At 57.9% G+C, this 14,862-nt stretch overlaps 1 protein-coding gene across 2 annotated transcripts in view; it reads right to left on the bottom strand.

Annotated features, from left to right (window-relative positions):
• Positions 1–14,862, bottom strand: part of TRPM2 (transient receptor potential cation channel subfamily M member 2) — a 49,827-nt gene that overhangs the window by 31,981 nt on the left and 2,984 nt on the right. The window contains exons 2-8 of one of the 2 annotated variants that reach the window (XM_033856214.2): positions 10,645–10,905; positions 9,785–9,873; positions 6,080–6,248; positions 4,685–4,865; positions 4,032–4,198; positions 2,291–2,471; positions 1,083–1,144 (exon numbers count right to left, since the gene is read on the bottom strand). In XM_033856214.2, the coding sequence (XP_033712105.1) occupies positions 1,083–1,144; positions 2,291–2,471; positions 4,032–4,198; positions 4,685–4,865; positions 6,080–6,248; positions 9,785–9,873; positions 10,645–10,818 (1,023 nt within the window). In that variant the 5' untranslated portion in view covers positions 10,819–10,905. The remainder of the gene's footprint in view (positions 1–1,082; positions 1,145–2,290; positions 2,472–4,031; positions 4,199–4,684; positions 4,866–6,079; positions 6,249–9,784; positions 9,874–10,644; positions 10,906–14,862) is intronic. The other variant, XM_033856218.2, reaches the window with a different exon arrangement.

Raw genomic sequence — 14,862 nt, 5'->3', positions numbered from 1 at the left:
ACCGTGAGCCCGGGACCTGACTCCACACCCGCACGGACACCTTCTAATACAGAGATGCTCAAACAGAGTTGATGTCTGGCTACTGCAAGTTTACAGAAGGCATTTGTTTGGTAGCATCCCACCGCTCGGAGGGGAAAGTGGCTAATCCTGTTGTACGTGGGATACACACCCGATACACCACCTCCTTCAGGCCTGTCACTCAACACCACTGTCACGAAAGGTTTGTATATTTCCACCCTTTGATGTGTGGACGGAAGCACCATCTCCAGAAGGAGGGGGCACTGCCAGAGTTCCGCCCCCTCGTTAACCAGGACATCGAGGGAGACCCCCGGAGACCCAGGGTGAGCAACCTGAGGAAGGGGTTCTACCCCAGCAGGAAGGACGCCCTGTCTGGGTGATGCTGCAGGAGAGCCACGGTGGGAGTGGGGACCAGACGCATCCCGTCCTCCCAGGGACCCCAGGATCCTGCGCTGACCTCCTGCGGTTACTAAACATAAACAGACACTTTCGATGATCCCATAAACAGAACGTCACGCTCTTGCCCCAGATCTGCAGGCTGTAATGTCGTGTGTTACTACAGCAGAGGTCAAGTTGGCCCGCGTTCCACAAGGGAGGCCCATTCCACGCCAGAGAGTGGGTTCTGAACAAAGGTCCACGGCAGCATGTCACAGCCACTGAGGATCCTGCTTGACATCTAGCTGCTGGTCCCACGGGGCTGAGGGGCAGCCGAGGGCTGTACTTTGAGAGCCCCGCCCGGGAGTCTGGGTGCAGAGCTGCAGAAACCCCCCATGGGCTGCCCGGGGGTCCTGGGAGGGGGGCATGGGCTCCACCCTTGCCCGAGGCCCCTCTGGAGCCCCTCTTTCTTCTGTGCAGGTCAAGCCCCAGGGCCAAAGCCAGAGCACCCGTCCTGCGGCAGGGCCACTCAAAGGGCTCCGACCCCCCCACCCAGTGGACAGGATCCCTGTCCCCTCTTGCTGATGACCCCCCTGCGGGGCTGGTGACAGCACTTGGGGCAGTCGTCCCACCTGCAGCAGGACTTGACCCCCAAAAGCACACCCCGCCCCCCCCCAGCCAGGACTCACGTGCAGTGTGCCGGGTCCCCCCTCCAGCACCACGCAGACGATGGGGATTTTGATGGCCACACCTAGGACGAAGCACAGAGCCCAGTTTAGGATCGTGGGCCCCCCACCCCTGCCCGCTGCAGTCCCTTTCTGGGGTGGAGGGAAGGCACCCAAGGCTCCCCTAGCTGGTCCGCTCTGCCCGGCTGGCCACCGCAACCAGCCTGCTTTCTGGGGTGGAGGGAAGGCGAGGGCTGTAGACCATCCCCAGCTGGTCCGCTCTGCCCCACTGGCCACCACAAGCAGCCTGCTTTCTGGGGTGGAGGGACGGCGAGGGCTGTAGACCATCCTCAGCTGGTCCGCTCTGCCCGGCCGGCCGCCGCAACCAGACTGCTTTTCCCTGCAGCCCTTTCGTGGCGCCTCGAATCTGGGCAGGGCTGGGGACACGTCAAGCCAGCGGGCACCAGGCATGGCGCGGGAGCACGGCGTCACAACTCCGTCCTCTGGCCAGCCAGCCCCACCCTCAGCCTTTCATCCAGCCTGGCAACCAGGAGGGCTTGTGACGATTCTAGAAACATCTTTCCCTGGGAAGCAAACATTCTTTCCAAGAGCCCACATGGTCTCGCCGTCCCCACACACTCACACCCCCCCAACACTCCCCACCCAGCTTCTCTTGGTCAAAACAAGTTCTCCAGGTGTGGTCCCCAGGCCAGCAGCATCCGTGTCCCCTGGGGACTGGGAGATGCAAGTCCTCACTACCCGGACCTGTGAATCAGAGACCCTGGGGGTGAACCCATACCCTGGGGACCCCTGATGTGCAAAGAAGCTTGAAAACCTCGGCTCAAAGGTGTCCAACCAACCTGCAAATCGTGTGCAAAATCGTATGTATTTGACGTCCCAACACCCCAGAATCCACCCCATCCCACCCACAAGGGAAGAGACGCCAAGGTCCAAGCTTTGACTACCGCACGCTCTGATTTCTGAACTGAGACGTGTTTGTGATGTAAAGTGACCGTAGGATGCTATGACCTCAGTGCCTGCCCGAACTTTCCTTCTGCTGGTTAAAAGGGACGCAAGAAAATGAACCCCTGAACGAGTGTGTGTTCTGACCACGCCCCCCCCCAGCACCCCACCTGCCGAATGTCCTGGTCACGGCCAGCGGAGCCCCAGACACCTGGACCAGCCTGCTCCCCTCTCCCCCCCGAGCACCCTGGAAAGCATGCCTCGCTCACCTCCCCTTTCCTTGGTCTGCTCCGATATGAACTTCTCTAGCTTCGTCCTCAGGGGAATCTCGACGCCGTAGCGGCCGTGGGTCCCGTCGTCCACAAGGATGAAGTGGGAATGGTTGCTGTCCAGACAGGTCAAGTGCCCTTGGCCGTCCTCATCCATGATGTACTCAGCTGGGAAGCCGCCCTGGGGGTGGAGAGGTGGGCACGGACAGACGGAAAGCTCTACGTCTTTCCCACCAAGAACAGGCGCTCCATCAGGCTGGGTAAGTGACCCCCCCCGCCCCCCGCCCAAGATGCCAGGCTCTAATGCCTGGAACCTGTGAACGTTCCCTCATTGGGAGAAAGGGTCTTTGCGGATGTGATGAGGCTACGGGTCTGAGCCTGGGAAGATTAACCTGGATCATCCAGGGGGGTCCTGAATGCCATGACAGGTGTCCTTAGAAGAGGGTGCCGAGGAGAAGGAGGGGGCCATGTGACCAAGAGGCAGAGACTGGAGTGATGCGGCCACAGAGCAGCAGCTGGAAGAGGCAGGGAATAGCTCCTCCCCCACCGTCTCTGGGGGAGCCTGGCCCTGCCGACATCCCGATTTTGGCCGGGTGGTACTGGTCTTGGAGTTCTGGTGTCCAGAAATGTCAGAGAGTACATTTCTGTTGCTTTAAGCCACCAGCTCTGTGGTCCTTTGTCCCAGCAGCCCCAGGACCCAGATCCAGGAGGGGTGGCTGCCGGACCCGCGCACACGGCCCCTGGTGTCCACAGAGGACGGCAGGTGGTATCGCAGGAAGTCTTCTGAACTCGAAATGGGGAGACAAGTGCAGAGTGATCTTGGAAGTCAGCCCGTCTCCCGTGGCCTCAGATTTCCACTCCGTATAACAAGCTTTCAAGACAGAACCGGTCCCGTCCACTAAGCACATCTCTGACGCTGACACAAAAGGACAAGGGCCGAGGGGCAGACTGGCCCGATGACAAGCGTCTGTGACGGACACAAGGAATCACCTTCCAGAGGACGCTCTCCCCAGGAAGTGAAGGCTGCCGCCGCCGGCCGGGAAGGGCAAGGGCTCGTTCATAACTCAGCCCTCACGGGGCTGCTATAATCACGTCTCCTCAGCAAGTCAAGGAGACCTGTCGTTGGGGCCAGTGTTTCCCCCAAACTTTCCTGACTCCATGAAGTAGGTGGACATGTGCTCATTATGTCACATCTACCGTCCTCCAAAATCTCACTGAATGAATCGAATGATCTCTTCCACTCACAGCCCCACATTTAAGCGATCGCTTCTCAGGGCTGCACCCAGGTGAACGGACGCAGGAAGGCTCTGTCTTCAGTAGGGGAACCAGAGTGTTGTCGGTTCTGGGGCCAGAAGGCCAGGCCCTGGGATCTGACACCCCAGATGCTCACTGGCTGTGGGCTCCCGGCCAAGCTTCCGCCTTCTGCAAAGTCCATGTCTCATCAGGGAGGCGTCAGGAGGAGCCCCTGACCAGTGGCGGCTCCAGAGACTCTTGTGTGGACCCATCCCGTGATCTCAAGGGAAGGTACCAGAACCCAACCAAGGTAGCTACTCGCCTGGGGTCACCAGGCTCCATGGCGTGGGGCTTGAGCCTGGGCCTCCTGTGTCCCTGTCCAGCCACTCCCCTCCACACTGCGTTCACCCTGCTGCCCAGGTGGTGGCCTGTCCGCTGAGCACCCGCTAGGGTCCTACACGCTGCTGCGCCCCGCCCCCGCCCGCCCCGGGAGCAGCCCCCAGCTCACCGCGGGGTGGATAAGGCTCTCCCGCTTGTGCAAGGTGCCCCACGTGGCGATCCCGATGGTGACCACCTCCCCTTCGCTGTAGCTGCTGCTCAGGCTGAAGACGCGCACCGCCTCTCCCACCTGCTTCATCACGCCCGTGTGGGACCCCCCGGTGATGATCCAGGCCCCTGGGAAGGAGCAGAGGGCCCTGCCACGCACACGTCCGACGCCTACGCCCTGTGCGTCTCCGGTGCTCACTGCCCCACGTCTGCAGACCCTCTACCCCAACCAGGGCCTCAGGGAAGCCCCGCCACGATCACGTCCTCCTGCGGCAGCTGGGAGCCGCGGTTCCCCGCGTTGCTCAGGCGGGGGCGGGGACAGGACAGGACCCCCGTCGCTGACTGCAGGCCTTGCCCTCTCTCCCCACCTCCCTGCTGCATCCCTCTGTCCTGCTCTCGGGAGCACGGCATCTCAGAAGTGTCTCTGAATGTGTCTACTTCAAAGCATCGCTAGTGGAGAGCTGCGTCGGCCGCCACGCGCAAGCCAAGCACAGCGGTGGACGGGGGGGGTGAGTCTGACCGGACACCCCCCCCCGGCCCGGGCCTGGCCTCCCAGGGACGCTCCCTCCCGCCCATCACTCCCAGGCCTGAGCCCCTCCTGTGGTCTGGTGCTACCTGTGGTCTGGGCCACCTTGACCAGGCCTCTTCGGAAGACGCTCTTCAGCCTGGGCTTCATGTTGAAGTCCTTGGCCCCGCCCGTCACGGAGATGAGAAGGTTGGGGACGTCCAGGCCCCAGTGCTGGGTCATGAGGTGGTAGATCAGGCTGGAGGGCGTGTCCTGGGACAGGCGGACGTACTGCGGGGAGGTCAGAAGACCCCAGAGGGTCAGGGAGCGGCCACCCCCGCCCCGGAGCCCAGCCGTCCTGCACCAGCAGTGTCTGGAGCCCCAGCTGGGCGGGTGGACGCTCACACCCGGGTCCAGACCCCGCGAGTAAAAGTGGCCACACCCGAGCGGACACTGATTGAGGGAAGGGGGAGGCTGCCCAGAGGAGACCAGCCCCTGGCCCCTGTTTTGGGAGCACTCCCGGCCTGAGCCCCATGCCCGAGTCCAGTCTCCCTGGAAGGCCACGCCCGCCATCACCTCCACAGGGTCTGACCGGCTGCTGCCCACCTGCCCCGCCCCCATGCTGCAGAAGACCACCTCCCCCCTCCCCGCTCCCACCAATGCTCCGCAGAGGACGCCCCTCTCAGATTAAGCCAGCTGCGCCTGGGGGGGCCTGGCATTGCCCCGACACTGGCTCACGAGGGGCAGGGCTTGGGGCCGGTGCCCACCCCAGCCCGACCCTCCTTGTTCAGCCTCTTGGGCCAAGTGGGCAGCGTCCGCGACTCAGAGTCGTCGAGGGAAAAGGTCACACCCGGCTAACAAGAAGCTCAAGGTCCCAGAACCCCAGCACAGAAATAAGTGGCCACACCAGACCCTCCAGGACAGTGCGGCCCAAGAGCTGCCACGGAATCCTCCGGAAGGCTGCTTGAGACCAGGGTGGCCGGGCCTCCGATTCAGCAGGTCTGGGGGTGGTCCAAGACTCTGCTTGGAGGTACTGCTGGTCCAGCGATCCCTCTGAGTCTGCAGCAGCTGGGAGCTCAGCGGGCCCTGGGCCTCCGGCTGCTGCCGCCTTCCCTGCCCTCGTGCTCCCGGGCAGGCCTGGGACCCCGCCCCCCACTGGCAGGACTCTCGCCTCTGCTCCTGGGTCTCACCCCATCCTCGAGGTCCTCCCCACTGCCCTCCCCCCCCTCGCCCACTCCCTCCTGGCAGTGACAAAAGCCATCCGGGCCACCCTGCCCACACCCTGCAGAGCACCAGCAGTGGCCCTGCCTGCTCCCTGAGGGCACCGTGTGTCTCCCGTTCGCCATGCGAGCCCCATCCACTCCGCCCTCAGTGCTGGGCAGGTGGGCTCCGCCCCAGGTTTCCGCCAGCCTCCCACTCCTACCCCAGGGAGTCCCAGCCACCTTGGTCACCCACAGTGGGCTCTGGTCCACAGTAAGAGCAACGGAGTCACCATGGAAACCAACCTTTCCCACCTTCTGGCCCAAGCCCGTGAAGATGATGTCACCAAAGGCGTCTGTTGGCATCTCCTGGACGTGCTTTTTCGGGTCCCACTCCTTGCCCTGGAAGGCGTGGGGCCTGGTGGCCTCCTCCAAGTGCTGTTCACGCATGTAGCCGCACTCACACACCACCTTCCTGCAAAGCCACTCGGTCACCAGGGGTGACCAGCGCCTGCCCCCGCCCCACTGCGAGCGTCAGAGGAGGCCCAGAGGGGTCAGGACTGGCGGCCCAGCAGGGCGAACGAGGCACCCCAGCCGAGAGCCGGTGGAAACACACAATCGTCAAACTTCTAAAAACTAAAGACAAAAATCTTGAAAGTCAGAAATGACACCTTACCTATTAGGGGAAAATAATTCCAACAACCAACTTTGAATCAGAGCCAGAAACAAGTGCCAGAAAGAAGTGACACGACATTTTTCAAAAGACAAAAACTACCAACCCAGAATTCTACACCCAGCACAACTATCCTTCACCTACAAAAGGGGCATCAGGACATTCTCAGATGAGAGGAAACCAGGGAACTACCCCAAAAAGGCTGGCCAGAGAAGGGTCTCTAAACAGAAACAAAACGTTATAAGAAGGAATTTTGGAATATTAAAAAGGAAGAAAGAGCAATGGAAAGAATAAAAGTATGGGTGAATATAGCACGTTTTCCTCCTCTTGAATTTTCTGAAGTATGTGTGATTGTTGAAGAAAAATTGCGCCATGATCGAACATAATTCTCAGTGCATGCGGACGAAATTTTGTAAATAATTATATTATAAACGGGGAAGGGCAAAGTGTTGTAAAAGGTGGAACTGTTTCTACACTTGATTCAACGTGGTAAATGTCAACACCAGGAGACTCTGATGAGTTTTGGATACATCAGTAGGTAAGTAGATGTCAGTAACACGCGATGAGTTGTGGATATATAACGTAATACCTGGAACAACCACTAAAAAGAAAACAGCTATGCAAAGAGATACGGTCAAAAACAGCATAGATAAATCAAAATGGAACTCTAAGAATGATTCAGGTAACTCACAGCAAGGCAGAAAAAGAAAAACAGAGAGAAATGTAAACAAGAAAATACAGTGGCAGACTTAAGTCCTAATATATCAACAGTCACATTAAATGTAACATTCTAAATACACTGATCAAAAAAAAACAGAGACTGGCAGAGCAGGTAAAAAAAATAATAAGACCCAACATTTGCCGTCCACAAAAACCTCACTATAAATATTGTGATGGCGGCCACTTTGCTCCTCAGCAGCAGACAGGAGGCAACTATCAACACACACCACCCGAATGGATGTCAAAGGCACCCTGCTGAGTGAAAAAAGCCAATCTCAACAGATCACACTGTGCATGGCTCCATTTATATGACATTCTGGAAAGGAAGCAGTTATAGGGATGAGAGCAGATGAGTGGTTGCCAGGGGTTACAGATGGTGGGGAAGAGGAGGTGACCGTGTAACCACTGGTGGAACCATGGGATCTACCTGTAGTATCTTTGCAACTTCCTATAAATATATAGTTATTTCAAAATAAAAAGGTTTAAAAAACACACAGTGCAGGCTCCAAGCAGAAACTTCTGGACACAGGGCTAGCACGATACACGTGGTCCCCCAAAGAGAACGCCCGGCTACCCCTTTTCAACTGTCACCTCCTCTCTTGCCTTGTCTTCGTGGGTTGAAATCATCTTATTCCTTTACGGCTATTCTTTGGGGTTGCAGGAGGGAGAGAAGACAGCAACCGTGTTCTTTACAGCTTGTTTAATCGGAAATCTACACGTTTCTTTTAGAGTCCTGCTATTGCTAGTAACAAGTGACCTGGAAGACTAGATATAGATGAGACCAAACCAAAGAAGTCCCAAAGCAGGTGAAGCCTGAGCCAATGGCGTGGGGGAAACACAACTGGACTCAGAGAGAGAAAACAAGTTTCCCTGCTGCTTCCGGAGTGCTTGTCCGTAGGGGCTTCTGACTCTCAACTTCTCAATCGTTAAATGGGGAAAATAATACACTGTCTGACCTCGAGCTTGCAAAACTTGTGAGGGCCAAATGAGGTTCTAGATGGGAAATAATTTATAAAATTCGTGTAGGCTAACTAACCGTGCAGAGAACCAAGGACGGGTTAAGACGGCCATGGCCCACCCTGTACCTCAGTCTCCTGGGCTCACTTGGGTGCCCTTTCTCCACCCACAAGGCACGTCCCTGGCTACCCCTGGTCCCACTGCTTAGGCCGGGGCCCCCAGGGCTGGGAGCACAGGGCCAGCCATAAGGAACTCCCAGCACGCCCCGTACACCTTCCTCTACGACCCCTAGGGACTCAAGTCACTCGCAGACTCACCGGGCTCTCTCTGAGCACCTCGTGTCAGCTCCTCCATTTACGGAGGAGAGAGCTGGGTCCGAGGCGGGAAGGAGGGTCAGGACGAGGACCACTTTTATGATGATTTATGACCGACAGTGACGCTGTTCCTGGGGTCCTGGGATGTGCCCAGGGTGTGATCACAAAAAGTGCCCCATGTGGGAGTTCACGCTCCAGCTTGGCCCAAGGCTACCCAAAACTTTCTCATAGGTTCTAACAGTTAGCCTAGAACAGACCCTTTCCCTCCTCTCTCTCTCTCTCTCTTTTTTTTTTTTTTTTTTTTTTGGCAGTACGCGGGCCTCTCACTGTTATGGCCTCTCCCGTTGCGGAGCACATGCTCCGGACGCACAGGCTCAGCGGCCATGGCTCACGGGCCCAGCCGCTCCGAGGCATGCGGTATCTTCCTGGACCGGGGCACGAACCTGTGTCCCCTGCATCGGCAGGCAGACTCTCAACCACTGCGCCACCAGGGAAGCCCGAAACCTATTTTTAAAAACTAAAACTGGAGACCTCAGTGCAAAGCACTCTCTGCATACTGTCGGGATAATCGGTGTGAACTTGAACTCTGATTACCACCAAGTACTTTGGAGGTTGCCAGCCTTGAGGCCGTCATCTGGAGCACGGTGGCCACTTCCTCTGACGCGAGGGTCCTCCCCTACCACCCCCCGGGGAGAAAGGAGGGCTCTCGTCTGAAACGGAGCCAAGCTGGAGCGTGAACTCCCAAACGGGGCACTTTTTGTGATCGCACCCTGGGCACATCACAGGACCCCAGGAACAGCGTCACCGTCGGTGATCATGCACGTCTGGTTCCAGATCACCGTCCTCTTCTATCATCCCCGCAGAGGACACCCTTCCTCCCTGTACTGTTCACAGTCTGAGCTGGATGCTGGCCATCTGTCCAGCAGGGAAGTAATAAAGTAACTCAGACACGGTCAGAGCTCAGAGAGGACCACAAAGCCACACGATTGCAGGGCCATCGGCAACTGGCGTAAAAGGGAAACACGGAGTGTAGTGGGGGAGAGAGGTTCCATCCCAGGGTGTGGTCAGGGAGGGCTCCGTGGCAGAGGCAGCGTCACCAGGTGACAAAGGAGTGGAAGTAAGAAAGAGCGAGGCCCATTTGTGGCACAGCGCAGACGAGGGTGTGTCCGGAGGGGAAATGCAAACACGAATCAACCCTGTTTGTGGGGTTGGAAACACTCCGAGCATCCCAGGCCGGTACAGACACAGGGACTGTCCCCCACTGAGGCCCCTCGGTCGGCCCTGCTCTGCTCAGCCATTCCACGTGGCAACAGGGAAGGGGCCGTAAACACAGAACAAGCCACTCACCCAGCATCGGACAGTCTGGAGCTTTCCACAAAGTACATGCATTCTTTCTTCTTGATGTTCTCAGGAATCCATGAACTAAGGTTTCCTTGCTGAGGGTAAAAAGGGCACTTTGAGATCCTGAGACAGTCAAATCAACACTCTTCCAAAGACCCCATCCCACACCTCACTCAGACCCGCCTGTGCGCCCTGGCACACTTCAGGGGTCTTTCTTCAGAGATGGGAGACCGAGTTCTCCCCATCCCCTGCTGGAGGCCCTCAGGCGCAGATCGGGGAGGGAAGAGTGAGCCTGAGGAATCGCTTCCTCCTGGGCCCCAGGGAATGTCCACAGCCCTTTACAGTTTATAGGTCAATGTTGCCTATAAACTGGGAAGCACTGTGCTTCCAGGTTGGGACCTTCCTCAGGAACAGCGTGATGTGGTGCAAAGGCGGCCAATGAGTGTCAGGATACCTGCCTACGTGTCGTGGGACTGCGGGCTGAGACATGAGACACCCTCCTCCCACCCGACCAGGGGCTGTGACATTCAAGTGTCTCCAACACAGGCCTGCCGGGGCTTTCCGTGAAGCCAGCCCGGGACCTTCCCTGTTGGGAGAAGACATGCAGTCACTGCACAGTGATGTGGGTGGAGGGCTTTCTGTGAGGGCGGCCCGGGACCCTAGTGCCTACCCAGCACTTTCCCATGCAGACCAAGGACAGGAACAGTCCCCGGGCACAGACCCAGCCACCCAGCGCTCTCTCCAAGTCCCCTCCGCTAAAGGGCCTTTCTGGGCTGGAGCCCCCAGCTCAGCCGGGTCTCTGCCCTCCCTGGGTGTTCACTGTACCCCACCAGGGCCCTGGCAGACACGGTGATCCCCAGACCTACCTTTTCACAGTTGCCGAAGGGGTACTGCGACCTCCTGCTCCTGCAGAGACTGCTGCTGCTTTGCCGGAGGTTGGGGACCATGCCCAGGTCAGCCACCCTCCTGGGCTGCACCCCGAAGCCGTCCTCCTGCCTGGAGCCGGCTCCATCCCGACGCCTCAGCATGGCCGGTTCCATCCTGACAGCCCCACCTTGGCTCCGCAGAGCAGGCTCTGTCCTGCTCCCTCAGAATGGGCTCTTCTCTAGCCTGCAAGGCTGAGGGGCCTGGAAGTGAGGTAGGAGGTAGATGGGACCCAGGCTGAGCAGGTGAAGCTTATCAGTCTGAGCCATTAGACATTTCAAGGAAAACTTAACAGCAGAAGCAGAGGGGAGCTAAGCGCTGATGCAGTAAAAAGATAAGACGACCATGTTTTTCGTTCTTGAGATCAAGGAGACCTCCCCAACTGCACATGCACAGAAGAGTTCCTCAGGGGTCAGAAAGGGAGAGGGCTTTAGCCCCTAATATGTCCTGTCAACCTCCCAGAGACCCTCGCACTGGAAGCCATCTTGGCTAGAAGGTCTGCGCGCACACAGGGAAGGGCCCCGAGTCAGCCCAGATATGGGAACAAAGCAAGATGATTGGCCAGAGGAAAACAAAGACCTGGAAAACGGCCCCATATAAGTGATCTAAGCCACCCCGTTGCACGTGACTCTCTGAGCCCACCCGTGTGTCTATCTGCAGGTATTCTGTTCTTCATGAACTCTTTCCTTGCCTCACTACTTTCTGTCTGCTGATTCCTTTCTTCAAAGCAGACAGGAACCAGGGTGCTGACACTAGCCACTAGTCCCTGGTGGTCTGGCAGTTAGGATTCGGCACACTCCCCACCTTGGTCCAGGTTCAATTCCCAGTCAAGGAACTGAGATCCCACTTCAAGCTGCCACACCCCACGGCCACCCGAGGTCAGAAGCAGCCCATGGGGGCTGCTGCAGTGGATCGGGGGAAACGAGTCAGATGTGTCCTCATGCAGGGCCCCATCTGCTCGCCGGTCTGTACATTTTCCCGGCTGCCCAAGCTCTAGCCCCATCGGGCCCTGGGCAGTCTGGAGGCACATGTGCATCCCTGGGGCCCAGCCACCCACTCATAACCTCAGGTCACTGGGAAGGGCCAGAGAAAGAGCGCCATCCCGCCGCCACCACTCCTTGTGTGCCCGGTGGTGCCCAGGAGCCCCCAGAGCCGGGGGGAAACCCCCCAGTCATCACACGTGGTGCTCGCGCTGGGGTCCCATCCTCCTGCTTCCAGACATGGGTCACTTTTTTTTTTTTGACTGTGCAAGGTCTTCGTTGTGGCTCTCTGGCTCGTTAGTTTCAGCAGGCATGTGGGCTCTAGTTCCCTGACCAGGGATCGAACCTGGGTCCCCTGCATTGGGAGTGCAGAGTCTTAACCACTGCACCACCAGGGAAGTCCCAGGATCCACTTCTTTTGTTTTCCAAAAAGGAAAAAAGCCCCCACTGCCCACAGAGCTGGTTTCAGGGAGGGGCACGGCTCTGCACTCCATCACACAGGTCCTCCAAATAGAATAGATCTCATTTCCTCAAACCCTTTGCTCCAGCTCTGACCTGGTCTCCATCACCGAGACCTCCGTAAGCAGCCCGACCATTTTCCTCAGTTTACAAACAGGAAAAGCAAATGTGTGTGAACCCCACAGGTCTTCCCTGGAGCCATGATGCCCATGATGATATCCCATCATGTCACCCCCTATCACCCCAGGGTGTCATCCAGGGAGGCACCCCCCACCCAGCTGCTCCAAGGGTGTGAACGGGGGCCATCTGGGGCAGAGAGCAGGTCACAAGGTCTCCCTCCGTCTCCTGCCCTGAAGCCCTTTCTGGCCACATCACCTTCCCCCACACATCACGGTCACTGATGGACAGGCCTTTCTCTGCCCATTGTTGGGGTCCAGTGTAGGTGGCCCCAAATATGCCTCAAAGGTATATTGATTATTTTGAATTCGAGTTTCTTAAGAAACGACCAATGCAAGAGAGACACTCTGACCCTCCTTTCTGTCTCCCTGAGGGCAGGAAATAAGTCCCTCATGTGAAAGGTGTACCCCTGCACCTGGAGGTCGAAGGACACCCTTACCATCAAAGGTGGGGAATTCGGGGCCGAGAAGACTGTATAAACCAATCTCATGACTTCTCTCATTGACTAACGCCCAAACTCTGCTCAGATCCTTCACTTGTTGGGCACCCAAAACCTGAGTTTCTTTGTCCTGTCAATTCTTTACACATTTATACTAAAAAGTATAAAAGCTGCCTGCTTTGGCCACTTCTTAGGTGCCGTTTCTCTGAATTAAAATTAGTTTCTTTCTCTCCTGCTAATCTGTCTTGTGCAGATTTTACTGTTAGTCCAGCCGCAAGAACCCTAGAGGGGCAGCGGAGGCAGTTTCCCCTCCCTAACACCCTTCGTCCAGCAACAGCATGCGGTCCCTGTGCCCTGGGGAGGGGCGGGGATTTGCAGGGAGTGAGGCACCCATCCAGCCTTCATCTGGCCCACCCTCTTCGGGGCCGCTCAGCTCAACACTGGGCACTTGGGGTTCAGCCACCCAGTCCCTGGTGCGCAGGGCTCAGGCCACCCTCACCTCTGCAGTCTCATTCCCTCCTCCGGGCGGCTCCCGTCCCCCTTGCTCCTGGGCCAGGGTCACTCCCAGAGGCGCCCACACCTTCTCAGAAGAAGGAGTCAAACCCTCACATGAAAGCACCGGGATAACACAGAACGTTGGTACCAGGAGTAGGGGCTGCTGGTACAAACACCTGCAAATGGAAAAGCAGCTCTGGAACCGAGCCATGCGCAGAACGGAAGAGTTCGGAGGGGCGCCAGGAAAAGCCTCCACCGCTGACAAGTCTGGGGAGGGCAGCTCAGAGGAGAGCAGAGCTGGAGAGAGGGCCTCAGCCTCCTTAGAGAAGCCTGAGTGCTCGCGAGCAGGCGCTGGTAGAAAGGTGGTTGGTAAAGGCCATTCTGACAAGGTCTCAGACGGAAACGAGGACCATGTTATTGGAAACTGGAGGAGGGGGATCGTGTTATAGAGAGGCAAAGAGCTTGGCCGAACTGCTTCTCTCCTGGTGTTTTGTGGAAGACAGAACTCGTAAGTGATGAAACTGAGAATCTGGCTGAGGAAGCACTGAGGCAAAGTGTTGAAAGTACAGCTAAGGCTTCTTTTTTTTTTTTTTTTTCCGGTACGCGGGCCTCTCACTGTTGTGGCCTCTCCCGTTGCGGAGCACAGGCTCCGGACGCGCAGGCTCAGCGGCCATGGCTCACGGGCCCAGCTGCTCCGCAGCATGTGGGATCTTCCCGGACCGGGGCACCAACCCGTGTCTCCTGCGTCGGCAGGCGGACTCTCAACCACTGCGACCCAGGGAAGCCCTAAGGCTTCTCTTGAGTGCTTATAGCAAATTGTGAGGCGAGAGAAATGACCTAAAGATGGACTTCTCATCAAAAAGGATTCGGAGTTCAGAGAGTTGGGAGATTCTCAGCCTACAGACAAGGAAAGGAATGAGAAAGCTTGTCCAGGAAGGAAGATGGAGGGTGTGGCCAGGTCTCTAAGGATGTAGGTGGCCTGTTTGTCTTCCTCCAGCTGGGGAGACTGGTCAGCCATCTCATCAGAAGCCGGGACCCACGTCCACGACAATGGAAGATTGACCCCAAGGCATTTTGGAGCTCACGGGGCTGCCCTCCCAGCACAGGCCCAGAGTGGGAGGGCGTGAGGGGCAGAATGATCTCAAAGGGGGGCCCAGCTGCCCTGCACCCCTCCCGTCCTGGACTCCTCAGCAGGAGTGTGGCCCCGGCCAGTCTGCTGTGGCAGCGCCTGCAAGATGCTGTCTCTGCCGATGGGAAGCGTGCACAGCCCTGGGGGCCCAGGGTTGGCGTGGCTACCTGCCCCCGGATTTGAAGGATGGAGGTGCCCAGAGCCCAAGGCATGCGCCCCGGCAGAGGGCTGCCTCGAGGGCAGTGTGTGGGGCAGGGCAGCCCCAGACCGGTGGAGCCCCTGGCCAGTGATTCCGGGCCAGGAGCGTGCACAGCGGACGGTGCCCAGCACAGCAGAGGGGCAGGACCACCCCCCAGTGGGCCTCAAGGCTTTGGACCTGCTCAGGACTTGCCACCCTGCCTTGTTTTTCAACCTCTCCCTTTGGGAATGGGAATGTCCTCCCTACGCCTGCGCATCCACTGTGTTCTGGGAGCACACAGCT

Source organism: Tursiops truncatus, chromosome 4 (genome assembly GCF_011762595.2).
Source record: "Tursiops truncatus isolate mTurTru1 chromosome 4, mTurTru1.mat.Y, whole genome shotgun sequence".
NCBI classification, from domain to species: domain Eukaryota; kingdom Metazoa; phylum Chordata; class Mammalia; order Artiodactyla; family Delphinidae; genus Tursiops; species Tursiops truncatus.
Note: the sequence above shows the minus strand (reverse complement) of the source record. Positions and strands in the feature narration are given on the sequence as shown.